General features: G+C 37.2%; 5 protein-coding genes across 6 annotated transcripts; 1 reads left to right on the top strand and 4 right to left on the bottom strand.

Annotated features, from left to right (window-relative positions):
* dna2 (DNA replication helicase/nuclease 2) lies at positions 1–11,077 on the top strand. 2 transcript variants are annotated; one of them, XM_081350427.1, is made up of 23 exons: positions 1–416; positions 547–594; positions 1,326–2,272; positions 2,376–2,549; positions 2,645–2,828; positions 3,080–3,228; positions 3,411–3,542; positions 3,667–3,895; positions 3,983–4,100; positions 4,723–4,879; positions 4,981–5,172; positions 5,827–6,057; positions 6,166–6,282; positions 6,386–6,495; positions 6,625–6,734; positions 6,930–7,151; positions 7,755–7,948; positions 8,140–8,229; positions 8,471–8,678; positions 9,795–9,884; positions 9,976–10,158; positions 10,348–10,494; positions 10,636–11,077. In XM_081350427.1, the coding sequence occupies exons 1-23, from the start codon at positions 387–389 to the stop codon at positions 10,687–10,689; spliced, it is 4,116 nt and encodes a 1,371-aa protein (XP_081206553.1). In that variant the 5' UTR covers positions 1–386; the 3' UTR covers positions 10,690–11,077. The 2 variants fall into 2 exon arrangements, with proteins under 2 accessions (XP_081206553.1, XP_081206552.1); XM_081350426.1 differs by having other exon boundaries at positions 3,077–3,228.
* A 697-nt stretch (positions 11,078–11,774) lies between these two features.
* LOC308681504 (phenazine biosynthesis-like domain-containing protein) lies at positions 11,775–13,690 on the bottom strand (the record flags this gene model as incomplete). The annotated part of the gene is made up of 9 exons (XM_081350458.1): positions 11,775–11,887; positions 12,066–12,128; positions 12,291–12,466; positions 12,725–12,813; positions 12,896–12,925; positions 13,033–13,142; positions 13,228–13,326; positions 13,401–13,497; positions 13,607–13,690. The coding sequence occupies 9 exons, from the start codon at positions 13,688–13,690 to the stop codon at positions 11,775–11,777; spliced, it is 861 nt and encodes a 286-aa protein (XP_081206584.1).
* Positions 13,691–15,836: 2,146 nt separating this feature from the next.
* Positions 15,837–18,443, bottom strand: LOC308681502 (phenazine biosynthesis-like domain-containing protein). The gene is made up of 9 exons (XM_081350456.1): positions 18,287–18,443; positions 18,066–18,162; positions 17,890–17,988; positions 17,695–17,804; positions 17,544–17,573; positions 17,371–17,459; positions 16,551–16,726; positions 16,299–16,361; positions 15,837–16,105 (listed from the first exon to the last, which is right to left on the bottom strand). The coding sequence occupies exons 1-9, from the start codon at positions 18,368–18,370 to the stop codon at positions 15,993–15,995; spliced, it is 861 nt and encodes a 286-aa protein (XP_081206582.1). The 5' UTR covers positions 18,371–18,443; the 3' UTR covers positions 15,837–15,992.
* A 729-nt stretch (positions 18,444–19,172) lies between these two features.
* On the bottom strand, positions 19,173–21,854 carry LOC308681503 (phenazine biosynthesis-like domain-containing protein). Its single transcript, XM_081350457.1, has 9 exons — positions 21,722–21,854; positions 21,501–21,597; positions 21,325–21,423; positions 21,130–21,239; positions 20,980–21,009; positions 20,807–20,895; positions 19,986–20,161; positions 19,735–19,797; positions 19,173–19,541 (listed from the first exon to the last, which is right to left on the bottom strand). Exons 1-9 carry the CDS (start codon positions 21,803–21,805, stop codon positions 19,429–19,431), a joined length of 861 nt encoding a protein of 286 aa, XP_081206583.1. The 5' UTR covers positions 21,806–21,854; the 3' UTR covers positions 19,173–19,428.
* Positions 21,855–22,672: 818 nt separating this feature from the next.
* On the bottom strand, positions 22,673–26,627 carry LOC308681501 (phenazine biosynthesis-like domain-containing protein). Its single transcript, XM_081350455.1, has 9 exons — positions 26,491–26,627; positions 25,964–26,060; positions 25,788–25,886; positions 25,593–25,702; positions 25,453–25,482; positions 25,280–25,368; positions 23,437–23,612; positions 23,179–23,241; positions 22,673–22,985 (listed from the first exon to the last, which is right to left on the bottom strand). The coding sequence occupies exons 1-9, from the start codon at positions 26,572–26,574 to the stop codon at positions 22,873–22,875; spliced, it is 861 nt and encodes a 286-aa protein (XP_081206581.1). The 5' UTR covers positions 26,575–26,627; the 3' UTR covers positions 22,673–22,872.
* Positions 26,628–27,014: the final 387 nt, after the last annotated feature.

The following is a 27,014-nucleotide window of genomic DNA, read 5'->3' as shown; positions in this document are numbered from 1 at the left end:
GTCTGTAATGGCGATGTAAATTCCGCACAAAAAAACAACAACGAGGAAACCGTTTGACTTCTCGTGTGATCTCGATCTGTTCACTGACTGTACGCGGGAATTTCGAGTGTTTACGATGCAGGGATACAGCTAAAGTTATTTATTTATATATACTGTTTTATGTTTTATGTGAAATCAAATGTGCATACCGTTGCTCTGTGAGAAAATATGTTTCTGGACGAGCTAGATTTGAGCTAACTTATAGCAGTGTCTATTTTTATGTGCAGCTGACACAGTTTTGTGAGAGGTTTTTAAGTTTTGATACCAGTAAGTTACAGCTGCTTCGTGATTTTGTTTTCTCCGAAGAGCAATCTTTTTTTAGTCATTTTATTCACTTACAGTCCACGATGATGAAGTGTAAATCCAGCAGATCTTCCGTAAGTATTTGATAGTGACATCTGATGTTTTGTTGATCATCCTCATCTAGCTAACGTTATCTAGATATAAATGTCATCCGTTGTGAACGTGTAACATTACTAACTAACAACATTTTTGTTGTTATTGTAGATGGTCAATGGAGTTCAGTCAAACATTTCTGCCTTTTTCCTCTCAAAGGTAAGTACATAATACTAATCTAGTTAACTTATTATCATAGTTCACCCAAAAATGAAAATTCTCATTTGCTCCCTTTTATGTTGTTCCAAACCTATATGACTTTATTTCTTCTGTACAACACAAAAGGAGATTAGTGACTTACAGCCTCATTCACTATTCACTTTCATTACATTTTGTCTAAATAATAAAAGAAAATGGGATCAGATTATTTATGCTGCAAACTGGTGTTTTACTACAGTAATAATAATATGACAAATACCAGTTAATTAATTTAATAAAATAAATTCAAATTAGCCCTAAATCTATCTATAGTTCACTCAAATAAAGATGACATTTCAAAAAAAAGGTGTGTATTATTATTATTTTATTTAAACAAAATTATATTCATCAGAGTAAATGGAGTGACTCAAACCCTTTTTTTTAATTTCCAAAAAGCCCTTGAATTTATTTTGAATCTATATAATTAAAAACGCCCCCAAAACTCTGTCTCTTAAATGAATTTAAGATGTTTGTGTTGTCCTTTAATTTTAAATTCATTTTGCATTCTTATTTGGATTTATTATGTTGTTTGTTAAATGTCTTGAGAACCTGATTTGTTGTGTATTTTTTAAATTTGATAAAAAAAAACAGGGAGCAACTGACATTGGAAGTCTTGCACTTTCAAGTTTAAAATGGCTTTGCCTGCTCTTACATAAAAAATACGGTGGATAACCATACCTTTGTTTTTTCAGGTTTCTCCAAAGTCACCTAAAAGATTTGAAGCTGGAATTACAAGATCCCCCGTTTCATTGAAGACTTGTTTTGTGGAGGATGAAAATGTCCCCTGCTCCCCAAACCCATCTGCCGTTCCAGAGACGCCTGACAGTCTGAGGACCGAGAACCCTTCCGACACTTCATATGAGAACCGCTCACCTGTGTCCCGTGGTCTACATACTAAAGGTGTCAGGGGTAAACCTAGCCTGATGGCACGTAAGCTGATGCAGCCACGTAACAACAGCAGTCCAGAGTCAGAGGACACTTTTGAGCGTAAGAAAGGTGTTAGTCACTCTGGCTCTGTAAAGAGGTTGTTGCACAGCTCAGAAAACATCCAGAGTGCCAAGCGGTCCAGGATCATGCAAGTTCAGAAACCACCTGAGTGCGACACAAGCTTGCCAGTGACTAAGCGAAATGAGTCTTTGAGAACGCTCTCTGTTTTGTTCCGGAAGAGTCCTGAGAAAAAAATCAAAGCCGAGTCTGTTAGTATTGAGAGTAGCCGACTGGCAACTGGGCCTTGTGTGAAAATGAATGGAAAAACAAATGGTTTCTCAAAGCTCTCAAAAAAATCTTCTCATCAGCTGAGCTTTAGTACCAGTGAGAAAGAGAATTCACTTGCTCATAATGTGAAGCCGGAGATTGGCATGGGTGCAGTTTCTGGAACAAATGACTTAGATCTTGTGATGTCATATAGTTCATGGATGAAAAATGGGTCTACTGAAGAAAAAGAGACTTTTCTCAACTGTCCTATTACTAAGAAGAGGCCCTTGAGTACTGCTGAGCTTCAAGTGAAAGAAAAAATTGCTGATGGAAAGACTTTGCCAGCCCCTTTTGAGGATGATTTTACTGATTTGATAGATGAGTGGTTTGATGATGGCATGGAGCAAAAAGCTGAGGCGCCAAAACCCAAGAAGTTCAGTCATGAGTATGAATATTTTATTCAACCTATTTATGTGTACATAAGTGTGTTTTTATTTGGTGATTTTTGTGTACTAAAACTAAACATACATTTTTTTCTTGACTTTTAGAAAAATCAAAGGCATACAAGAGCATGTTACACTGACCTCTGGTGTTCATAACCGATACTGGGTACTGGATGTACAAGACGTCACTTCACCACGAAGTGGCACAGAGAAACACTTAACCATCACCTGCTCAAAGACGACACAGTCCACAGAGACTTGTGTTCTCAAAGATGGCTGGTACAAAATATTACTTGACTATTTGAAAGATACTTGAGAGAGTTCTTTCTTTTTGACTGTCTTTGTTTTTGAACTTTTCAACCTCTTTTCTAAAGGGAGAGTTCTCCGGTTGCTGTGGGGGACATCATTCACTTGGAAGGGAGGAGTGTTTCTGGCTTGTGGACGATTGACAGAGACTCTGGTTTTCTGGTTCTGCTGCCTGACCTGCTGATATCTGGGACCAGCATTGCCAGCAGTATTCGCTGTATGAGGAGAGGGGTGCTGGGAGAGATGTTTAAGGTGTGGAAATTGAATGTTGTGAATGTGTCTCACTATTCTTTCTTTTTTTTTTTTAAGAAATTAATGTCTATTCATCAAGTGCGCATTCATTGATCAAAAGTAAATTACATTCATAATTACAAAAGATAAATGTTTCAAATAAATGCTATAATAAATGTTTGTCGGAATGATGATGCTAATTAATTTTTTTAGAGTACATCCAATTTTAGTGCTTCAAATAATCAAAACTCTTGTGTGTGATTTTTAAGCAGGCATTTGATGGTGGATCTAAGCAGATGCTAAATGGTACCATAGTTCATGATATCTTCCAAAAAGCAGCCATGTCCTCCGATTTCTCTCCAGAGAGGATACAGACATTTGCCTCAGATGCCCTAAGAAGCCCCAACTACCTCGGACAAATGTAAGGGCTATCATGCATTATAAATTCCATGTTTAGAGGCACAACTTAAGGACACTTAATGATCTGTTGTGTACATCTTTACTATATCATGGTAATACAGCATTTGACCACAGTAATGAAGCTCCATATATTATGTCAGTGCCTTATAAGTATTGTGAAATGTCTTGTGCTTGGTTAATTAGGTATAGTCTAAAGCTGACTCAGGCTGACATGAGACAGGAAGTTGAAGAATATCTTCCCTCTTTATCTGAGTGGGCAAAACACTACCTTCACACTTCACCACAGGCTGGACAAAAGCAGCTCACTCTGAAACTGTGAGTGTATATAGTTCTTCAAACAAGCAATTACAGCAAGCCCTGCAGGCTCTCAGCATTTTCTGGTTTGTACAGATTGATATAATGGATGAACTTAATGGTTTGTGTGGTTATTTACCATCAGCCCTAGCGACGGGGCTCTGAGCAAGCAAGATGCAACCTGTAGCATGACAGTCACAGATTTTGTGGACATCGAGGAGAACATCTGGTGTCCGAGTTTTGGCCTGAAGGGGAAGATAGATGTCACAGCTGGCGTCAGGATTCACCGGAGAGGCAGAAAGCCCATAGAAAGGATTGTGCCACTGGAGCTGAAAACCGGAAAGGAGTCCAACTCCATTGAGCATCGCAGTCAAGTACAAAATGTTTCAGATGATGCTTTAGAAATGTAACATGTACAAAAAAAATCACTTCTTATTACAGACATTTCATTTGCATTCTAGGTTATTCTGTACACATTGATGAGCTCAGCTAGACGTTGTGATCCAGAGGCAGGATTCCTCATCTATTTGAAGACTGGCAGTCTACATCCTGTTGTGGGCAACCACATGGACAGGAGAGGTTGGTTTGTGTGTTATATATATATATTTTTTTTTTAAATATAATTTATATCCATATATTTTGTCATCATTTACTTGCCCTCATGTTGTTCCAAACCCATAAGACTTTCATTCATCTTTAAAAAAACAAATGAAGATATTTGATGAAACCTGAGAGATTTCTCTCCTAAAGCCTCATTGGTCCTTGTGGAAGCTCAAACATCCTTGTGCGATACGCATAAACAAACCAAATTGGTTCTCGTGGATCAAGCATCTAATTTAGCTCAATTAAATCTTTTAATCATTAAAAGCAGCAATGTCTCTTCAGAAGGCTTTTATTAAATGCCTTGTTTCATTTGGATTATGTTTATTATGTCTTTATGAGCTTTAGTTTCAATGGAGGGACAGAAATATATCTTCATTTGTGTTTTAAAAATGAAATGGGCTTATGATTTGGGAGTGACATGAGGGTGAATAATGAATGACAACTTTTGTAGTTGGGTGAACTATCCCTTTAAATCAAGTTTTTTGATACAAATGTTACAAATAAGAGCTGGTGGACTTGTCATAACAATGTAACATCAAAATAGTATAAGCTTACATCCTACTTATGACTATACTGAATAATATTTTTTCCATCACAGAGCTGATTAAAATAAGGAACTCTTTGGCCCATCACATCGGCAACAACCTGATCAAGATGGAGGGTGGAAGTCAAATGGCCCCATTGCCTGCCATGGTATCTGACCAGCAGGCTTGCAAGTACTGTCCTCAGAAAAGAAACTGCGCAGTTTATAACAGGTACTGTTTTTCTCTCTTCGTGTGTCATTTTCCATGACAACTTCCAACTTGAGAGATCTTCAATTCAATTTAGCTTTAGCTTAAATGTATCATTTGTGTAGAGCTGTGGAGAGAGATCCCGTGGGGAGCTGTAGTGAAGGTCCACAGGCATTTGTGCAGTCAGAGAGCGAGCACCTCAGCCAGATGCACCTCCAGTACTTCAGCCACTGGCTGCTGCTCTGCACGCTGGAGGCTCTCACCATGGAGAACAAAGGAGGTCGGAGAAATATCTGGCTTCAGACTTCCCAGCAGAGGTGGGTCTTTTATAAAATATGAGTTGTACATTGTTAGTTCACCCAAAAAAACATAAATTTACTCGACCTCATGTTGTTTTAAACCCATTTGGAAGACTTTCATTCATCTTTGAAACACAAATGAAGATCTTTTTAATGAAGCCTAAGAGATTTCTGTCCCTCCATTGAAAGTTCATTCCACCAATACTTTCAAGCTTCAAAAAGTTCATAAAGACATTGTAAAAGTAATCCATATGAGACACGATCGCTTAATATGATGAACATGCTTCATTTAGGCTTCTAAACATTTTTTTATTAAATATGAACATAATCAACTCATGACAAATATGGTAAGTAGAAAAAAAGGCAAAATTATATTTGTTCATATAAAGCGACCGTCTCTTTAGTAGACTTGGGTCAAACCATAAAAAAAATTGTAAATGGACTTTCTTTGGAGGGACAGGGAGTAAAAGATGACAGAATTTTTATTTTTGGCAGAACCATTAATTTAATTTTCTTCATTATTTCCAATAGTTTTATGTTTTATTTGTGTTTGAAATTGTTTTTGTTTTTTTATGCATTTCAGATCCTTAGCATATTAGCACTGTGTGTTTGACTTAATTGAATGCTTTTGTCCGTAATGAATGTCCCTGTTCTTATGTTGTTCATTCTCAGGGAGAAAAGTGGTGGTTGTGCGGGTAACATGCTGTTAGCTGGAGGCGTCAGCGTCCTATCTGATGGTGTATATAAGCACAGCTTTGAAAGGAAGGAAGGCGAGCAGACTCTCACTGGGCTGATAGTGGGCGACAGGATTGTGGTCAGTGATCAGGACTCTGTGCTTATAGGCCTGGCCTCAGGATACGTCACAGAAATAACAGTCAGTGGAGTGACTTGCTCTTTGGACAAGTAAGTATCTTGCTTTTCATTAAGTTGATCATTTTGAAATTCATTTGACCTGAATCTGAAGTGGTCAAGGGTACATCAAAGCTTAATTCCACATTCCTATCATTTCAGAAACCTCTCTAAGTATTCCTCAAACACAGTTTTCCGACTGGACCAGGATGAAGGTGCATGCGGTCTTAGCACTCATCTAGGAAACCTGTCTATGTTAATGGAAAACACTCCAACCAGGTCTGATCATCATTTTATATTTGTTTTGTCTCTTAAAGTGTGTTGTTTTTTTGTTTTTTGTTTTTTTCTATATGAAAAACTCAATGTGTACATTTTTATGCAGTGAAAGATTGAGGGAGTTGATTGTGGAATTCAGGCCTCCCCAGTTCATTGACAACCTCAGCAGTGTTTTGCCACGAGACGCCAAGGACACTGTGGCTAACATTCTGAAAGGTGTGTTCATTCACTGCCTTCTCTCAGTAAACCATAATTTCAATCTTTCTGCAGTGAGCTGCTTTCAAACATGCCCTTGATGTGTTCTTGTGAATACATGATGTGTTTTAATCATATTTTGCCTCTCAGGACTCAATAAACCCCAGAAACAAGCCATGAAAAAAGTGCTACTGTCCAGAGATTACACGCTTATTGTGGGAATGCCAGGTACTGGGAAAACTACCACCATTTGTACACTGGTAAGAGCGTAAATATTCCTTATTTATGAATGAATTTCATATTCAGTATGTACATTAATAAATGTAAGCTTGGTTTTGTTTACATAAATTTTTTTCTGACCTGTAGAATGAAACTTCCTGTTTATGCTAGTGGTTTCTATATGTGAACAAAGGAATATTAATCTGACATTTATTTTGCACTTCCTTGTTTTATAGGTGCGGATACTCCATGCTTGTGGATTTAGTGTTCTTCTGACTAGCTACACCCACTCTGCTGTGGACAACATCCTCCTGAAACTGAAGAGGTTTAAGATCGGCTTCCTGCGACTGGGTCGTACTCAAAAAGTGCACCATGATATCCTGCCCTTCACAGAGGAGTCATGTCGTGCCAAAGGCATGCAGACACTAGAAGAGCTGGAACAACTGTACAGTAAAGAAGTAATACATATTAAAATCTTCTGTCTTGTACAGTATATAACACATACTCTACAGTTCAAAGGTTTGGTGTCTATAAGATTTTCAATACATTTTAAAAGTCTCTTATGCTCCCCAAGATGGCATTTATTTGATTAAAAATACAGTTAAAAATGATGAAATATTACAATTTTTATATTTTAAAATGTAATTTATTCCTGTGATGGCAAAACTGAATTTTCAGCATCATTACTCTAGTCTTCAGAGTCACATGATCCTTCAGAAATCATTTTAATATGCTGATTTGATGCTCAAACATATTAAGCAGCACAGCTGTTTTTATGTAAACTGATCAATTTTTTCAGGATTCTTTCATGAATAGAAAGTTAAGAACAGCATTTATCTGAAATAGAAATCTTTTGTATCATTCTAAATGTCTTTACTGTAACTTTTGATCAATTTAAATAGCTAAATAAGTATTGAAGTAAAAAAAAATCTGCACTTCCTTGTCTGACCCCAAACTTTTGAATTGTAGTGTATGTAACGTGAGGGATAATGCGAAAATGACTGTTTCACATTATGCAAATTATTTATCATTGTAAATATCACCTTCTTTTTTTCTTGTAGCTTATCGTGGCCACCACTTGTATGGGTGTGAAGCACCCAATTTTCAGCCGCAGACGCTTTGACTTCTGCATCGTGGATGAGGCGTCTCAGATCAGTCAACCTGTATGTTTGGGACCGCTGTTCTACGCCCAGCGCTTTGTCCTGGTGGGAGACCACCAACAGCTTCCTCCTATTGTGCAGAATGCTGAAGCCAGGTAGCACACTTTTGTCTGCATTCAGATGAACTTGCAAGATTTTCATGTTTTGCATTGCTGAATACAGCTTGTTTTAATCATAAATATGAAGCTAATCATAAATATGAAGCTGCCAAAACTAGCCAAGCTAAACCATCACCATATTATTACCCTAACCCATTATTTGACCACAAACTTTTTTTTTTACTCAGGACCTTGGGTATGGATGAGAGTTTGTTTAAGCGCCTGGAGCACCACAGTGATGCAGTTGTTCAGCTGAATGTCCAATATCGAATGAACAGGTGGGGATTTACACCAGTCAGACATTTGGACTGAACATATGTGATTGTTAAATGGCAAATTTAAAAACAAAATGGGGGGTTAAAGATTCAGACTAATCCTTGTTAATATTAAATATCTCTAATAAAGGCATTTAAAAATCGAGTAGAATACTAGTAGGTGATTTTTCTGATACATTTTTGAGAATATTCACGACCACCAGCTGCAGCCGTGCAGCTCTTACACTTGTTTTGTGTCCTGCAGTGCGATCATGTCCCTGAGCAACGCTCTGATGTATGAGGGCCGACTGGAGTGTGGTTCTGAAAGGACGGCAAGCGCAGTGCTGCAGCTGCCCAGCAGAGCTCAGGTTGAGAAGGAACTGGACCTGTATGTGTGTCAGCCACAGTACAGTGCTTGGGTCCAGGCTGCACTGGAGCCCAATAGTCCTGTCTGTTTCCTGGACACCTCTGAGGTCAGTCTTACTTTCTTTTTTAAAGCCCTGTTCATGCCACCAGTGGCATCAAAGTCAAATTATATCTTAGTTTTACTGGCAATATATAAAGATATGATTTCTAAAGATATGTCCAGAGTGCAGTCTACCAAAAACATTAGAGCGACTTCACAGTACAGAGGCTAGTGACATGCAGCGATAAAGTCGCTGGCAGTGTGAATAGGGCTTTACACTTTATCTCATTTTGCATCCTAAATTTTCTTTTCCTACCTTATAGGGATAGTTCGCCCAAAAATGATATTTAACCCATGATTTACTCACCCTCAAGCCGTTCGAGATGTATATGTCAGTCTTTTTTCAGACGAACACATTTTCAGTTATTTTAGAAAATGTCTTAGATCTTTCAGTGGTTATAATGTGAAGCAATGGGGTCCACCTCGTTCAAGTCCCAAAATGTGCATGCATCTTTCACAAAAGTAATCCATCCAGCTCCAGGGGGATAAACGAAGGCCTTCTGAGGGTAATCCGTGCGGTTTTGTCGTAAAAATATACATATTTAAAACTTTATAAATGAAAACAACTGGCTTCGGGTAGCGGTCGACGCGCGTTCACGGAGATGGATGCTGACGTAGGACGTAGCGTAGGAAGCGTTGTGACGTAGAGCGAACGTAGAGTTTTGTTTTGCTCTGCTCTCTGGCTGCGCTGTCACGTTCGCTCTACGTCACGACGCTTCCTACGCTACGTCCTACGTCATACACCAGCATCCATCTCCGTGAACGCGCGTTGACCGCTACCGGAAGCCAGTTATTTTCGTTTATAAAGTTTTAAATATGTATATTTTTACGACAAAACCGCACGGATTACCCTCAGAAGGCCTTCGTTTATCCCCCTGGAGCCAGATGGATTACTTTTGTGAAGGATGCATGCACATTTTGGGACTTGAACGAGGTGGACCCCATTGCTTCACATTATAACCACTGAAAGATCTAAGACATTTTCTAAAATAACTGAAAATGTGTTCATCTGAAAAAAGATTGACATATGCATCTCGAACAGTTGGGGGTGAGTAAATCATGGGTTAAATATAATTTTTTGGCGAACTATCCCTTTAACCTTATGTACTGTACCTTTCTTCAGGTTCCCGCCCATGAGACTGTGGAGAAAAGTGGAATCAGCAACCACACGGAAGCCATCTTGGTACAAGCCCTCGTCACTTTGCTGCTCAAGGTCCGAACATGCCATTAGTTGTATGAAACACTGAAATCTATTTTTTTTATGTAGTACTTGAAATGAAATGGTCATTTTAAATGTGTCGTAGGCTGGATGCAGAGCGTCAGATATTGGAGTCATTGCTCCATATCGGCAACAGCTGAAAGCCATCTCCAGTCTGCTACAGGGAGACACCTTTAAAGCTCTGGAAGTCAACACTGTGGACAAATACCAAGGACGTGACAAGAGTGTCATCATTGTTTCCTTTGTTAGAAGCAACCCTGAGGGCAACGTAAGTGGCCTTCCTCCTGAATTTGTAACAAACTTATTATGTTACCATTTAAACCAATTAACTGTTCATTGCAGTGCAGATCTGTATGGTATGATGGTCTTAAGTATAATCTGTTGCTGTGGTGATTAACGAAGAACCATTATGCACTAGATTATTTTCATTATTCTGAGATGTCAAATAATTTTTCAGCTGGGAGAGTTGCTTCGAGACTGGCGTAGACTGAATGTGGCCATCACTAGAGCCAAACACAAGCTCCTCATGCTGGGCTCGGCCCCCACCCTTCGCCGGTACGCGCCACTAGAGAAACTCCTCCGTCACCTTCAACAGGAAGATATGATATCCTTTACAGCTGCGTTTACTCTGAGTGTCGGTTTATTCAGTCTTTTGATGTGACTTTTTGTCACTCTTTCATTGAAATTAGCATAACAACTACTTTGGTGAAACCTCTATTTTGAAATTGTCCTTAATTTAAGTCACATCTTCCAGCTACCTCCTGCCGCCCATGAGGCACTACCTGGAATCCACTTGTGATAAAAACAAAAACCCTTCTGATACTTGGTGTATGGCACAAAGATAATGCTGTGAAACAATTACTTGAAAACATTTAAGTGAAATGGTACACATAAGCTTCAAATAACTGTAGACAACTTTTATTTTGTTTTAATGATAGATGTCAAATTTAATATAGAATCAGTATTGACAGGCCTTAGTACATGCTTACATAATTACAATTCTTCACCCAATTAATTCCTACCTCATATCACATGTTTTTTAAATCCATTACATTTTTATCTATGTAGTGTCATTACTGTTTTGTGTATGAGCATTATACATATTTGTATTTGTATACTTGTTTAATGTTATTTCTCCTGTTTTAAGAATTTAAAGATTTTGTTTAATAAAAAATTGCAAATATTATTACATTCTATTCTATTCTATATCCCCTATCCCCCAAATTATTTTTCAATAAGTAATATTTTATATAAATAACATCAAAGGTGAACAGTGACAAAGTACATTTCCTTGAGTACTGTACTTAAGCACACTTTGAGTATCTGTACTCCACTTGAGTATTATTTTTTCTGGAAACTTACGACTTTAACTACATTTGAAAGACAAATATTGTACTTTTCACTCCACTGCATTTCTATCAAGGTCCTCGAAGTTGAAAGTCGTTTCCATGTAGCAGCTTTGGGTCAGTGGATGATTTTTTTTTTTCTTTACAATGTGATTGGGTTTTTTTTTTTTTTTTTTTTTTTTTACAGACAGCCCATCAATAATCACACTTGTAGGGTCATTTAAAGTTCAATGATTCCCCAGCATTTTTTGAACACTGATCAGTTGATGCTAGTTTTTAATTAGTAACGGAGGCTTGGGCTCAACTGTTAAATATATCAGCACGACTGTGATACGGCCAAATAGGCAATCAATGGCTCTGGACTGGAAAAGGCTCACAGCCAATCAGAATCGAGAACCAGAACGAACTGTTGTATACATTTTATTAAATCGCACATAACTTAAAATGTACCCTCACATTAATATAAAGTGAAAATGAAATGCACTTGATTTCCATCAAAACTATCCCCATATTCAATGAATTGGTTTTGCAAGATTGTCTAGATTTTAAAAGTTCCCTGAAGAATGATCTGCGCCTGACCAATGATGTCCAGTCGACCGTCATCTCTTATCTGCAGCCTTACCTCACCACCACGACTGGAACACTGGTAAGCTAGAAAAACAAGCATAGCGGAGATAAATGTCTTATTCTAGCTTGTTTTGTTAATGTTAGCAGAACTTTACAGTTACTCATCCTTGGAAGTTTACTTTTAAACTTGTTCATTGATATATTTATATTCATTCCAGTGTATGTGATGGCATGATGCAGTGAAGGAAAAGGAGGCTGTTACCCATCATTTTCTTTTTCTCCAGCTTCTCGGACCAATAGCCAGCAAGAACTGAATGTGCAGACCCTTTTAGAAATAAAGTTGTAGTATGATGCATTGATGATTGCCAGTAAGCATTGATTTCTCTTGTGCATGTCCAGTGAAGCCCATCATGATGGTTTAGTAATATTTCTGAGTTTTACATTGTACACATTTCTCATTCAAATGGCTTTTAAATGTTCTGCTCACCAGTGACTGGATCTTCAGGGATACCAACCCAGGGTGCGAAGACACGGGAGTAGAAGTCATATCCAGACTGAGTGGTCTGTGGTCCTTTCAATGTAACAATGAGACTTTTAATCTTACCAGTGGTCTCATTTCTCAGAAGAGTCTCTGCCTCTGGCCTCAAAGAGATAAGTTCAGACCTGCCAACAATGAAGAATTAACAGCATTGCAGAATGTTTAGCATACTGTGTTGTAAATTGTAGATAGATCTTTTTTATTATTATTATCTCTGACTGAATGTTGCACTAAAACATTTAAAATGCACTTCACATAAAATTTGCAATAGATTATTGATTTTTCTCTGCAAAGCTGTTTTCACATTTAATGCTCATGCACACAAATACAATTACATCATCATTATAATTTTCTTTGTTAATTTCAGAAATGTCCAGCAGTACCTGTCGCAGGTGTCAGCTAGACGAATCATTAGTTTCTTTGTGGATGGACTGTAGCACACATCCTGAATGGGTAAGTCTCCAACAGCAGCCTGAAAATAAAAGTCAAAATGGTGTCACAAAATATCTTCTGCTTGTGTCTTACTAAAAACAAATACTAACTGGCAACATTACCTTCAAAAGATCTTTGATTTCATGTTGGTCCTGCAAGTAAAGCATTCAAAACTCAAATTCGGAACAAAAGCAACTTTAAAGAGTCCATTTTAGTGTTTGTTGAAGAAAGGGTCCACGAGGTGTCTTTTGGGTCATACCTGGGGCTTTGGTTTGTTTAAGGGAAAGTCCATTATTAGAGATTGTTCATGCTGGCGCACATATAGATCCCCACTCATCGTCTCAAACACCACAACAGGGTTGATGTTCTCTGTGTGATTATATTGTGCTTTTAGAACAGTCATCAGTCCATTGTTTTTTGGTAAAAGATTAATGTCAGGACGAGTGTTTCTTACTTTTAATGTAAAAGAGCACTGCTGCTGAGGCCAGTGTTGCATGTCCACATAGTGGAACCTCAGTTATGGGGGTAAACCAGCGTAACCCAAACTTCGCACCTTTCAAAATACATCAAATCCAAAATGTAAATAAGAGTTTGAGTATTTCAACATGCATCTCAGCTGCAGAATACCTGAGGAAAAATCCATTGAATTCCGTCTTGTGATGAAAGCAGTCTCTGATAAATTCATTTCAGCAGCAATGCTTTGATAAAGCTCATCTGGCAGCTCCTAAATGAATTAGAGAAAGATAAACATTTTATAACATTGTGCATAAACACATTTACATTGTATTACCATGAATAACTAATCTATAGTCTTGTGATAGTGTAATACTTACATTGTCTATAAGACATATTGCAGCAGGATTACCTTTGAAAGGTACATTGGTAAAAGCATCAACAGTAAATATTGGAATTTCCATTGATTACCGCTCTTCTGCTCTCTGGGTTTTTTTTCTCGTACCTTTTAGGTATTCTTAGAGCAGTTTTTGAAATCAACTTAGACTTTGAACCTTATGATATAACAGCTCAGGTTAAAGGTACAGACTTGAGATTTCAAAATGTCTTTCTAGATGGACTTTTCACTGTTATATCATCCTTAAAATCCTATCTTTCTATCTGTCTGTCGTTTTCAGATGTATACAGACAGAGACAGACAGATAGGACAGACAGGTCCATAATGACATGATAGCATCAGGCAGTTGCTGCAGATTTGTCAGCTGTACATCCATGATGCAAATCTCACGTTCCACCACATCCAAAGTGCTCTATTGGATTGAGATCTGGTGAAGGGGATGGACATGGTCAGCAACAATACTCAAGTTGTGGCGTTTAAACAATGCTCAATTGGTACTAAGGGGTGGGAAGTGTGTCAAGAAAATATCGCTCACACCATTACACCACCAACAATAGCATGAACCATTGATTCAAGGCAGGATGGATCCATGCTTTTATGTTATTTATGCCAAATTATGACCCTATTAGCTGAATGTCGCAGCAGAAACCGAGACTCAGACCAGGCAACGTTTTTCCAATCTTCTATTGTCCAATTTTGGTGAGCCCGTGTGAATTTTAGCCGTTGGCTTTCTATCAGCTCGAACCAGTCTGGCCATTCTCTTCTGAACTCTGGCATCAACGAGGCATTTTTGGACCAAAATCTCTGAGAAAGGTTTCCAGCACCTAGTTGAATCTATGCCACAAAGAGTTCTGAAGACAAAAGGGGTCCAACCCGGCACCAACAAGGTGTACCTAATAAAGTGGCCAGTGAGTATGTGTGTGTATATATAGTCTATAAACATACACTCCTTATGACTGTAACACATCCTAGATTTAAATAACAGAAGATCTAGCCTTACTCTGCCCAACCGACAGATTTATTAATATTTAATTACAAATTAATTAAATATTCACTTGGATTTCAGACTTAGTTTTTAACCAGATAGTAAAATGTTTACAAAATGTTTATTTAGTCTCTTAAAGGGACACTTCACCCATTTGCATTAAGCTTTGCATTGTTAGAAACCCAGTCATACTATTGAATGGTCGTGCAACACTCTCTCATTTTCCCCTGAGACGGGAGAAATCTGTTATTTACCTCTTACACTTCCTCCTACAATGACGCAAAAATCGTCATTTTGCGTCATTGTAGGAGGAAGTGTTAGAGGGGGGGGGGTTTCTGTTAAGACTACAGACACTAGTTTCTCATCTTTCCCAGGGTGGGGCGCGCTCACGCTACAGACCTATTACAGATCAGTGGGTGGGACTTTACTCTCTGAAACTGAAAGCAATATCCTCCATCTTGTTTGAAGCTAAGCTAACAGGCGCTGTGGAGACAGATGTAAAGTTATGACAATAGCGGAGGAGAGTGCTCAATATGATATAGAAGAAGAGGATTTCGGAAGTCTGATGCTTGAATCAGGTGTTTGTGGCTACCTTTACAAGCCGCATTATAGCGAAGAGCAGCCGAGGCAGAAGACCTGCCTGCCGCGGACGAGGAGCCCGGACTGGCTTGGGTTAGGGCGGACCGGTGGCGCCGGTGATCTCACAATGCAGCTACGAACCGCTACGAACACAGAGATAGAGTCCGTCTGCGGCAAAGAATTTCAACGATGACAATTTCTCCTGGACGAAATCTCTGAATCAGACGAGGACACGGACGTTTGTGTTGAGAACTATCCTAGTTTCGCACCGCATATGTTCTGACTGAACATCCAGGTACCATGCAATAATTCACCTTTTCGAAAGAAATACAAACGAGGAGTAATGCACTAATGAGTTCGCCAACTAACTAGACATTTTGTGTGAATGTGAAATGAATTTCAAGCTCTGGTGGTAGCTAGCCTTGTAGACGGAAGAGTGATTTCTCTTATAGGCAGATATGCGCTTTCTGGATTAGTGGGAGTGGCTTGCGGAGCTGTGCAATGTGGTGCATTGTGGGAGTTGTTGTCTTTCATACAAATGCGTTCTGAAGTTATTTTTTGTCTTTTCTCGGTCACGAAGGCACCAAATTCAAAAATTATTTTACATTTCGACTACATATATGACCCACTTTAAATAAAAAACAATGTTCAAATGGGTGAAATGACCCTTTAATCTCAATTAATTTTTTTTTGGCATATTCACCCACTAAGTGAAAAATCAGTTTGCAGCTCTTTATTAATAAAGAAAATGAACATGATTCTATTAAATTATTTACAGATTCAAAGAGTAGATTGAGGAAGTTGTCTAGATTTTAAGTGTTCCCTGAAGAATGATCTGCGCCCGACCGCTGATGTTGAGTCGACCGTCATCCCTGAGCTCCAGCTCCAGTTCCCCTCCACGACTGGAGCACTGGTAGGCTAGAAAAACAAATATAGAAGGGATAAGTACTTTATTGTGAGGAAAAATACAGTATTTTAGGCATTTTATTCAAGCTTTTTGAGAAAACTATTTACTTAAATAATTTATGTGGACTAGTAACATTATCAGCTTCATTTTAATGTGGATTCTGGTTTTTATTCTAGCACAATCAAGGGGGAAAAAGGCCTTTACCCAACATTTTCTTTTTATTCAGCTTTTCAGACCAGTAACCAGCGAGAACTGTGTGTGCAGACCCTTTTAAAAAGAATTATTAGTCTTTTAAAGCATGAATCAAATTCATATGACATTATCTGAAACTAGGTGTCATTGTACATGTCCATTAGAATTCATGACTTTACATTCACATGTGGAAACTACTACATATTTCTCCACATGTATTGTAGTTTTTGAATTTAGAGACCTATGTTGATCATTTCAGCTCACCACAGACTGGATCTTCAAGGACTCCAACCCAAGGGGCAAAGTAACGGGAATAGAAGTCATATCCAGGCTGTGCAGTCGGAGCTCCTTTCATTGTTACAATGACGCCTTTGAGCTTCCCAGTAGATTCACTTTTCAGCAGAGCTTCTGCTTCAGGCCTCAAAGATGTTAGTTCAGATCTGCCAACAACAAACAGTCAACGACCTTGCAGACACTCTTAGAAAAAAAGGTTCAATATAGAACCAAAGAATAGAGTTCTTGACATTTTAAGGAAGCCTTTATGCCAAAAAGATTTTATATAAGGAGAAATGTTTTAAATGATTGCATAATACTTGATGCGGGTCATTTTTTATTCTCTAGTGATAAAGTATGTTTACAAGCTGCTTAATTCATACGATTTAATTACAGCTAAATAAATCCATAAAATTATCCCGTAATTTGAATCCTTAAAAGGCTCTATATGAAGCACCTGGCTGAACCATTCAGGGTTCTATATACAGTGGAACTTTTAGATACAAAAACTTAACTTATACAGTACTTACTGAAACTTATTTTTGGAGAATGTTACCAACATACTACAAGTTCTTGTCTCTAGTTGATCGTTGCTTAAAAATTTTTTTGAAATGTGCTTGACATACAATTTTCAATAGATTCTCTCTTTTCTGTTGCAAAGCTGTTTGCTTTGATTTAATTTTTTCTTTGAGCTGGTCGTCTTCTATTTCTCTCTTGACATTAATCATCTCATCTAACAAATACAATGCCATCATCAGTCTTATTTTCTTTCTTGTTATTTTCAGAAATGCCTGAGAATGTACAGCATTACCTGTCGCAGGTGTCAGCTAGACGAATCATTAGATTCAATGTTGCTGGACAGTAGCACACATCCTGAATGGGTAAGTCTCCAACAGCAGCCTGAAAATGGACATAAAAGCTTGTTTTTCCTTATGTTATATTGGAAACCTAATATGATGCTAAATTATGCCCTGGAAAACGTACTTTCAACAGATCTTTGAGTTCATGTTGGTCCTGCAAAATAAAAATAAAAAAAATCTATAAATTTAGACCAAGAGCAACTATTTGAATGATCAAGAGAGTCTACATTAGTTTTATTGAAGAAAGGGTCCACGAGGTGTCTTTTGGGTCATACCTGGGGCTTTGGTTTGTTTAAGGGGAAGTCCATTATTAGAGATTCTTCATGCTGGCGCACATATAGATTCCAACTCATAGTCTCAAACACCACAACAGGGTTGATGTTCTCTGTGTGATGATATTGTGCTTTTAGAACAGTCATCAGTCCATTGTTTTTTGGTAAAAAATGTATTTCAGAACAAGCGTTTCTTACTTTTAATGTAAAAGAGCACTGCTGCTGAGGCCAGTGTTGCATGTCCACATAGTGGAACCTCAGTTATGGGACTAAACCAGCGTAACCCAAACTTTGCACCTTTCAAAATACATCAAATCAAAAATGTAATTAAGAGTTGTTTGAGTATTTCAACATGCATCTCAGCTGCAGAATACCTGAGGAAAAATCCATTGAATTCCGTCTTGTGATGAAAGCAGTCTGTGATAAATTCATTTCAGCAGCAATGCTTTGATAAAGCTCATCTGGCAGCTCCTAAATGTATTACAGAGAGACATTTTATAAAACTGTAACATGCTAACACATTTACATTTTATTACTATGAATAACCATAAGTTAATGTATTTCGAAGACTGTCTTGTAATAGTGTAATACTTACATTCTCCATAAGACATATTGCAGCAGGATTACCTTTGAAAGGTACATTGGTAAAAGCATCAACAGTAAATATTGGAATTTCCATTGATTACCGCTCTTCTGCTCTCTGGGGTTTTTTATCGTACCTTTTAGGTATTCTTAGAGCAGTTTTTGAAATCAAGTTAGACTTTGAACCTTATATAACAGCTCTGGTTAAAGGTACAGAATTGAGATTTCAAAATGTCTTTTTAGATTAACTTTTAACTCTAAGCCCTATTCGGACGCGATTAGTTTAACATGGAGAGGTGGGGACAGGTAAAGTAATTACCAGAGCTTTTCAGTGAATTTTAGTCCTGTCAGAATGTGCCATCTCAGTAATCATTACGCACCCAAAATAGAAGACTGGAAAAATATTTCCTGGTCTGATTCTCGATTTCTGCTGCGACATTCAGATGGTAGGGTCAGAATTTGTCTTAAACAACTTAAAAGCATGGATCCATCCTGCCTTGAATCAATGGTTCATGCTACTGTTGGTGGTGTAATGGTGTGGGGGATATTTTCTTTGCACGCTTTGGGCCTCTTAGTACCAATTGAGCATTGTTTAAACGCCACAGCTTGAGTATTGTTGCTGACCATGTCCATCCCTTTATGACCAGTGTTCCCATTTTCTGATGGCTACTTCCAGCAGAATAATGTGCCTTCACAAAGCTCAAATCATCTCAAGCTGATTTTTTGAACATGACAATTAGTTCACTTCACTCAAATTGCCTCCAGTCACCAGATCTCAATCCAGTAGAGCACTTTGGATGTGGTGGAATATGAGATTCGCATCATGGATGTACAGCCGACAAATATGCAGCAACTGCCTGATGCTATCATTATGGACCAAAATGTCTGAGCCTTACTTTGCTCAACAGACAATTTTATTAATATTTTACAACAAAATTATTTAAACATTCATTTGATTTCACAAACTTATAGTGTTTGATCAGATAGGTGAATGTTTACAAAAACAATTGTCTCCTAATCTCAATTTATTATAATTTTGGCCATATTTACCCACTAGGTGAAAAAACATCAGTTTGCAGCTCTTTATTAATAAAGAAAATGAACATGATTTCATTAAATTATTTACAGATTCAAAGAGTAGATTGAGGAAGTTGTCTAGATTTTAAGTGTTCCCTGAAGAATGATCTGCGCCCGACCGCTGATGTTGAGTCGACCGTCATCCCTGAGCTCCAGCTCCAGTTCCCCTCCACGACTGGAGCACTGGTAGGCTAGAAAAACAAATATAGAAGGGATAAGTACTTTATTGTGAGGAAAAATACAGTATTTTAGGCATTTTATTCAAGCTTTTTGAGAAAACCATTAACTTAAATCATTTATGTGGACTAGTATCATTATCAGCTTCATTTTAATGTGGATTCTGGTTTTTATTCTAGCACAATCAAGGGGGAAAAAGGCCTTTACCCAACATTTTCTTTTTATTCAGCTTTTCAGACCAGTAACCAGCGAGAACTGTGTGTGCAGACCCTTTTAAAAAGAATTATTAGTCTTTTAAAGCATGAATCAAATTCATATGACATTATCTGTAACTAGTTGTCATTGTACATATCCATTAGAATTCATGGCTTTAATTCACATGTGGAAACTACTACATATTTCTCCACATGTATTGTAGTTTTTGAATTTAGAGACCTATGTTGATCATTTCAGCTCACCACAGACTGGATCTTCAAGGACTCCATACCAAGGGGCAAAGTAACGGGAATAGAAGTCATATCCAGGCTGTGCAGTCGGAGCTCCTTTCATTGTTACAATGACGCCTTTGAGCTTCCCAGTAGATTCACTTTTCAGCAGAGCTTCTGCTTCAGGCCTCAAAGATGTAAGTTCAGATCTGCCAACAACAAACAGTCAACGACCTTGCAGACACTCTTAGAAAAAAAGGTTCAATATAGAACCAAATAATAGAGTTCTTGACTCCATTTTAAGGAAGCCTTTATGCCAAAAAGATTTTATATAAGGAGAAATGTCTTAAATGATTGCATAATACTTGATGAGGGTAATTTTTTATTCTCTAGTGATTGAGTATGTTTACAAACTGCTTAATTCATACGATTTAATTACAGCTAAAATAAATCCATAAAATTATCCCATAATTTGAATCCTTAAAAGGCTCTATATGAAGCACCTGGCTGAACCATTCAGGGTTCTATATACAGTGGAACTTTTAGATACAAAAACTTAACTTATACAGTACTTACTGAAACTCATTTTTGGAGAATGTTACCAACATACTACAAGTTCTTGTCTCTAGTTGATCGTTGCTTAAATTTTTTTTAAATGTGCTTGACATACAGTTTTCAATAGATTCTCTCTTTTCTGTTGCAAAGCTGTTTGCTTTGATTTATTTTTGCTTTGAGCTGGTCGTCTTCTATTTCTCTCTCGACATTAATCATCTCATCTAACAAATACAATGCCATCATCAGTCTTATTTTCTTTCTTGTTATTTTCAGAAATGACTGAGAATGTCCAGCATTACCTGTCGCAGGTGTCAGCTAGACGAATCATTAGATTCCATGTTGCTGGACAGTAGCACACATCCTGAATGGGTAAGTCTCCAACAGCAGCCTGAAAATGAACATAAAAGCTTGTTTTTCCTTATGTTATATTGGAAACCTAATATGATGCTAAATTATGCCCTGGAAAACGTACTTTCAACACATCTTTGAATTCATGTTGGTCCTGCAAAATAAAAATAAAAAAATCTATAAATTTAGACCAAGAGCAACTATTTGAATGATTAAGAGAGTCTACATTAGTTTTATTGAAGAAAGGGTCCACGAGATGTCTTTTGGGTCATACCTGGGGCTTTGGTTTGTTTAAGGGAAAGTCCATTATTAGAGATTCTTCATGTTGGCGCACATATAGATGCCCACTCATCGTCTCAAACACCACAACAGGGTTGATGTTCTCTGTGTGATTATATTGTGCTTTTAGAACAGCCATCAGTCCATTGTTTTTTGGTAAAAGATTAATGTCAGGACGAGCGTTTCTTACTTTTAATGTAAAAGAGCACTGCTGCTGAGGCCAGTGTTGCATGTCCACATAGTTCAACCTCAGTTATGGGGGTAAACCAGCGTAACCCAAACTTCGCACCTTTCAAAATACATCAAATCAAAAATGTAATTAAGAGTTGTTTGAGTATTTCAACATGCATCTCAGCTGCAGAATACCTGAGGAAAAATCCATTGAATTCCGTCTTGTGATGAAAGCAGTTTCTGATAAATTCATTTCAGCAGCAATGCTTTGATAAAGCTCATCTGGCAGCTCCTAAATGTGTTACAGAGAAACATTTTATAACACTGCAACATGCTAACACATTTACATTTTATTACTATGAATAACTATAAGTTAATGTATTTAGAAGACTGTCTTGTGATAGTGTAATACTTACATTCTCCATAAGACATATTGCAGCAGGATTACCTTTGAAAGGTACATTGGTAAAAGCATCAACAGTAAATATTGGAATTTCCATTGATTACCGCTCTTCTGCTCTCTGGGGTTTTTTATCGTACCTTTTAGGTATTCTTAGAGCAGTTTTTGAAATCAAGTTAGACTTTGAACCTTATATAACAGCTCTGGTTAAAGGTACAGAATTGAGATTTCAAAATGTCTTTTTAGATTAACTTTTAACTCTAAGCCCTATTCGGACGCGATTAGTTTAACATGGAGAGGTGGGGACAGGTAAAGTAATTACCAGAGCTTTTCAGTGAATTTTAGTCCTGTCAGAATGTGCCATCTCAGTAATCATTACGCACCCAAAATAGAAGACTGGAAAAATATTTCCTGGTCTGATTCTCGATTTCTGCTGCGACATTCAGATGGTAGGGTCAGAATTTGTCTTAAACAACTTAAAAGCATGGATCCATCCTGCCTTGAATCAATGGTTCATGCTACTGTTGGTGGTGTAATGGTGTGGGGGATATTTTCTTTGCACGCTTTGGGCCTCTTAGTACCAATTGAGCATTGTTTAAACGCCACAGCTTGAGTATTGTTGCTGACCATGTCCATCCCTTTATGACCAGTGTTCCCATTTTCTGATGGCTACTTCCAGCAGAATAATGTGCCATCACAAAGCTCAAATCATCTTAAGCTGGTTTTTTGAACATGACAATTAGTTCACTTCACTCAAGTGGCCTCCACCACAGTCACCAGATCTCAATCCAGTAGAGCACTTTGGATGTGCTGGAATATGAGATTCGCATCATGGATGTACAGCCGACAAATCTGCAGCAACTGCGTGATGCTATTATGTCATTATGGACCAAAATGTCTGACCCTTACTTTGCTCAACAGACAATTGTATCAATATTTTGCAACAAAATGATTTAAACATTCATTTGATTTCACAAACTTATAGTTTTTAATCAGATAGTAGAATGTTTACAAAAACAATTGTCTCTTAATCTCAATTTATTATAATTTTGGCCATATTTACCCACTAGGTGAAAAAACATCAGTTTGCAGCTCTTTATTAATAAAGAAAATGAACATGATTTCATAAATTATTCACAGATTCAAAGAGTAGATTGAGGAAGTTGTCTAGATTTTAAGTGTTCCCTGAAGAATGATCTGCGCCCGACCGCTGATGTTGAGTCGACCGTCATCCCTGAGCTCCAGCTCCAGTTCCCCTCCACGACTGGAGCACTGGTAGGCTAGAAAAACAAATATAGAAGGGATAAGTACTTTATTGTGAGGAAAAATACAGTATTTTAGGCATTTTATTCAAGCTTATTGAGAAAACTATTTACTTAAATAATTTATGTGGACTAGTAACATTATCAGCTTCATTTTAATGTGGATTCTGGTTTTTATTCTAGTACAATAAAGGGGGGAAAAGGCCTTTACCCAACATTTTCTTTTTATTCAGCTTTTCAGACCAGTAGCCAGCAAGAACTGTGTGTGCAGACCCTTTTAAAAAGAATCATTAGTCTTTTAAAGCAGTCATTTTTAATCAAATTCATATGACATTATGATGACTAGGTGTCATTGTACATATACATTAGAATTCATGGCTTTACATTCACATGTGGAAACTACTACATATTTTTCCACATGTATTGTAGTTTTTGAATTTAGAGACCTATGTTGATCATTTCAGCTCACCAGTGACTGGATCTTCAGGGATACCAACCCAAGGGGCAAAGTAACGGGAATAGAAGTCATATCCAGGCTGTGCATTCGGAGCTCCTTTCATTGTTACAATGACGCCTTTGAGCTTCCCAGTAGATTCACTTTTCAGCAGAGCTTCTGCTTCAGGCCTCAAAGATGTAAGTTCAGATCTGCCAACAGCAAACAGTCAATGACCTTGCAGACACTCTTAGAAAAAAAGGTTCAGTGGTTCAATATAGAACCCTAGAGTTCTTGACTCCATTTTAAAGAAGCCTTTATACCAAAGGTTTCATTTAAGGAGAAATGTCTTAAATGATTGCCCAATACTTCATACTGGTTTTTTACATTTTAATGATAAAGTAGTTTACGAGCTGCTTCATTCACGTTCTATATATGAAGCACATGACAGAACTCTTAAAGGTTCAATATACAAGTGTGAACCATTTAGTGGGATCCCGGGGCATGCTCCCTTGTGAGATTTATTTGTTTGTTTATTTTTGCAAAATGGTCTTTTGTGGTATCATCCACACATGCAAAGTTGGTTGTTAACATAACTGCAATTAAGTAATACCCTAGTTAACAAATACTTGTTTATGTAGGATATGATTATATATGACCTAAAACCTTATAGTTTGACATAATTTTGTAAATCAAAGTGCTACGGTAGGTCAAACTAACTTTACTTACAATTTTCTCATACTGAAAATGTTGATTTCCAGTCATCTCTTGTAATATCTGAAAGCCAGGTTTTTCCTATGTCATTATTAGGAGAACACATTTTACACATGAGTAAAACCAATTGTTTAGTTAATAATTCAAGAGGGTCCATACTTTAAAGCTCTTAATTCTAACTTGTACTTTGCCTTATGAAAAAGTAGCATAGTTCTTGTAATTGTTTAACTGTAGGATTTGTTACAATAAGGATATTACAGGTACAGCCAGAGAAAAATGAATAAAACAATCAAGAGTCAAGAGCCCAACTACAGGAAACACACAATCCACAATGGTGATTTCAAATGTTTTTTCCTCTTTCCTTCAGTGTGTCATCTCTATTAGATTATTAAATGATGATGGACTATTAAACCCCAGCGCTGCTTCAGTGTTACAGTTAACACCATAGTGTGGACACATATGAACATTGAGAGGTGTTAATGAAACACAGGGGATTTTGCTGTGTAGCATCCAACCATAAAGCCAAAAGTTAGTGATCTTAATATTTAACCGACAATTGAAGAATGTTGTTCAAAGAATGTTTTCTGCCAACATTATGAGAACATTCATCAAATACTAATGACAATATACTGATTTCATGACCATTGTTTTGAAAGTGTTTAGTTCTAACACTTGCATAACCTTTACATACATTTAAGAGAAAAGTTAGAAATAATAACAATGGGACAGGCTACAAAACTTTTCCACATTCCAAGGATGTTCTTTTAAAACAGCACACACAACCTTATTCATTTGAAGTTTGTTGTTATTCTACATGTTTAAAAGATGTAACAAGAATGTTGTTCTATGAACATTTTCTCTCAATATTGAGGACATTTAAAAACTCTCTACAAACAATATATAAATAATGTTTCTGTGCTAACCTTTTAAGAACATTATTGAAGACCAGACTACATTGAACAAAAGTTCTATTAACGTTACTGGAAGAGCGTTAATAGAACATCCCTTGCTTGTTTTGGTTATTGGGGGGTATAACCAAAGCAAGCAAGTACAGTACCCCCACCCGCCAATATTCATCAACAATGTATTTGTAAACTACGCCCCTGCATAAGTGTTATTTTCTTTCTTGTTATTTTCAGAAATGCCTGAGAATGTCCAGCAGTACCTGTCGCAGGTGTCAGCTAGACGAATCATTAGTTTCTTTGTTGCTGGACAGTAGCACACATCCTGAATGGGTAAGTCTCCAACAGCAGCCTGAAAATAAACATAAAAGCTTGTTTTTCCTTATGTTATATTGGAAACCTAATATGATGCTAAATTATGTCCTGGAAAACGTACTTTCAACAGATCTTTGAGTTCATGTTGGTCCTGCAAAATTAAATCAAAAAATCTATAAATTTAGACCAAGAGCAACTATTTGAATGAGTCTACATTAGTTTTATTGAAGAAAGGGTCCACGAGGTGTCTTTTGGTCATACCTGGGGCTTTGGTTTGTTTAAGGGGAAGTCCATTATTAGAGATTCTTCATGCTGGCGCACATAAAGATCCCCACTCATAGTCTCAAACACCACAACAGGGTTGATGTTTTCTGTGTGATGATATTGTGCTTTTAGAACAGTCATCAGTCCATTGTTTTTTGGTAAAAGATTAATGTCAGGATGACCGTTTCTTACTTTTAATGTAAAAGAGCACTGCTGCTGAGGCCAGTGTTGCATGTCCACATAGTGGAACCTCAGTTTGGGGGGTAAACCAGCGTAACCCAAACTTCGCACCTTTCAAAATACATCAAATCCAAAATGTAATTAAGAGTTGTTTGAGTATTTCAACATGCATCTCAGCTGCAGAATACCTGAGGAAAAATCCATAGAATTCCGTCTTGTGATGAAAGCAGTCTCTGATAAATTCATTTCAGCGGCAATGCTTTGATAAAGCTCATCTTGCAGCTCCTAAATGTATTACAGAAAAATATATTTCAGTCTTATATTATATTTTAGTAACACTTTACAATTATGTCTAATTTGTTAACATTAGTTAATGCATTAACTAACAATTAGCAGTATATTTGACAGCATTTATTAATGTTAGATAATTAAAATGTTCTTGTTCATGTTAGTTCACAGTGCATTAGCTAATGTTAGCAGATGCAACTTTTGATCTTAAAAATGTATTAGTAAATGTTGATATTAAAATTAGCTAAGATTAATAAATGCTGTAGAAGTATTGTTCATTAGTTTGTTAATGTACTTAACTAACGTTAACAATGAAACCTTATTGTAAAGTGTTACAGATAGTTTTGTGCTAACATATTTAAATGGTAAGAAACTAGTTTGTGAAAAGAAAACAAAAAAACATGTCTTGTAATAGTGTAATACTTACATGCTCTATAAGACATACTGCAGCAGGATTACCTTTGAAAGGTAAATTAGTAAAAGCATCAACAGTAAATATAGGAATTTCCATTTGTTTCAGCTGTTTTAAAGGCAGAGTTTTGCACGTTTAGGAATTCATAGACCAGTGCTTAGAGGCTTGCTGAGACTTTGACCCCAGTAGTGTAACACCCCATTTTAAAGTTACAGGCAACAAGATTTCCGAATGTTTCTTTGAGGTGATTTACCCATATCATTGAGTGTTAAAGCTCATTAAAAACAATTAAATGTAAACTATAGTAATTTATCGCTATTTTACTTTTTACCTTTTTAGGTTTAGAATTAACATGAATCAGGGACAGGGTCACTTTATATTGGGTGCCTTTAATTACTATGTACTTGCGTAAAAAAATAGTTTTGTACAATGTATTTATTGTGTTCATGCTGTATTGCAAGACACTTGTACTGCTACGTGAAATATGGGTTAGGTAAGGGACAGTTTTATGGGTGAGTTAAGGTGTATGGTTATAGGGT

This window comes from Scardinius erythrophthalmus (assembly GCF_964197995.2).
Source record: "Scardinius erythrophthalmus genome assembly, chromosome: 21".
Lineage (NCBI taxonomy): Eukaryota > Metazoa > Chordata > Actinopteri > Cypriniformes > Leuciscidae > Scardinius > Scardinius erythrophthalmus.
This window is presented reverse-complemented; position numbering and strand designations above follow the sequence as displayed.

Bases quoted from the DNA above. Each gene is read 5' to 3' on its own strand.
- dna2 (XM_081350426.1), top strand. From the start codon at position 387: ATGATGAAGTGTAAATCCAGCAGATCTTCC. The intron at 595-1,325 runs GTAAGTACATAA...TTGTTTTTTCAG, and splicing joins CTGCCTTTTTCCTCTCAAAG to GTTTCTCCAAAGTCACCTAA. The intron at 6,058-6,165 runs GTAAGTATCTTG...CTATCATTTCAG, and splicing joins GTGACTTGCTCTTTGGACAA to AAACCTCTCTAAGTATTCCT.
- LOC308681502 (XM_081350456.1), bottom strand. From the start codon at position 18,370: ATGGAAATTCCAATATTTACTGTTGATGCTTTTACCAATGTACCTTTC. The intron at 18,163-18,286 runs GTAAGTATTACA...TAATACATTTAG, and splicing joins CAATATGTCTTATGGAGAAT to GAGCTGCCAGATGAGCTTTA. The intron at 17,460-17,543 runs GTACGTTTTCCA...GTCCATTTTCAG, and splicing joins AACTCAAAGATCTGTTGAAA to GCTGCTGTTGGAGACTTACC.
- LOC308681503 (XM_081350457.1), bottom strand. From the start codon at position 21,805: ATGGAAATTCCAATATTTACTGTTGATGCTTTTACCAATGTACCTTTC. The intron at 21,424-21,500 runs GTATTCTGCAGC...GTATTTTGAAAG, and splicing joins TTCAATGGATTTTTCCTCAG to GTGCGAAGTTTGGGTTACGC. The intron at 19,542-19,734 runs GTAAAGGCCTTT...TTGTTTTTCTAG, and splicing joins GAATAAAAAGAAAATGTTGG to CCTACCAGTGCTCCAGTCGT.
- LOC308681501 (XM_081350455.1), bottom strand. From the start codon at position 26,574: ATGGAAATTCCTATATTTACTGTTGATGCTTTTACTAATTTACCTTTC. The intron at 25,703-25,787 runs GTAAGAAACGGT...ATCATCACACAG, and splicing joins AGTGCTCTTTTACATTAAAA to AAAACATCAACCCTGTTGTG. The intron at 23,242-23,436 runs GTGAGCTGAAAT...TCTTTTTAAAAG, and splicing joins CCCTGAAGATCCAGTCACTG to GGTCTGCACACACAGTTCTT.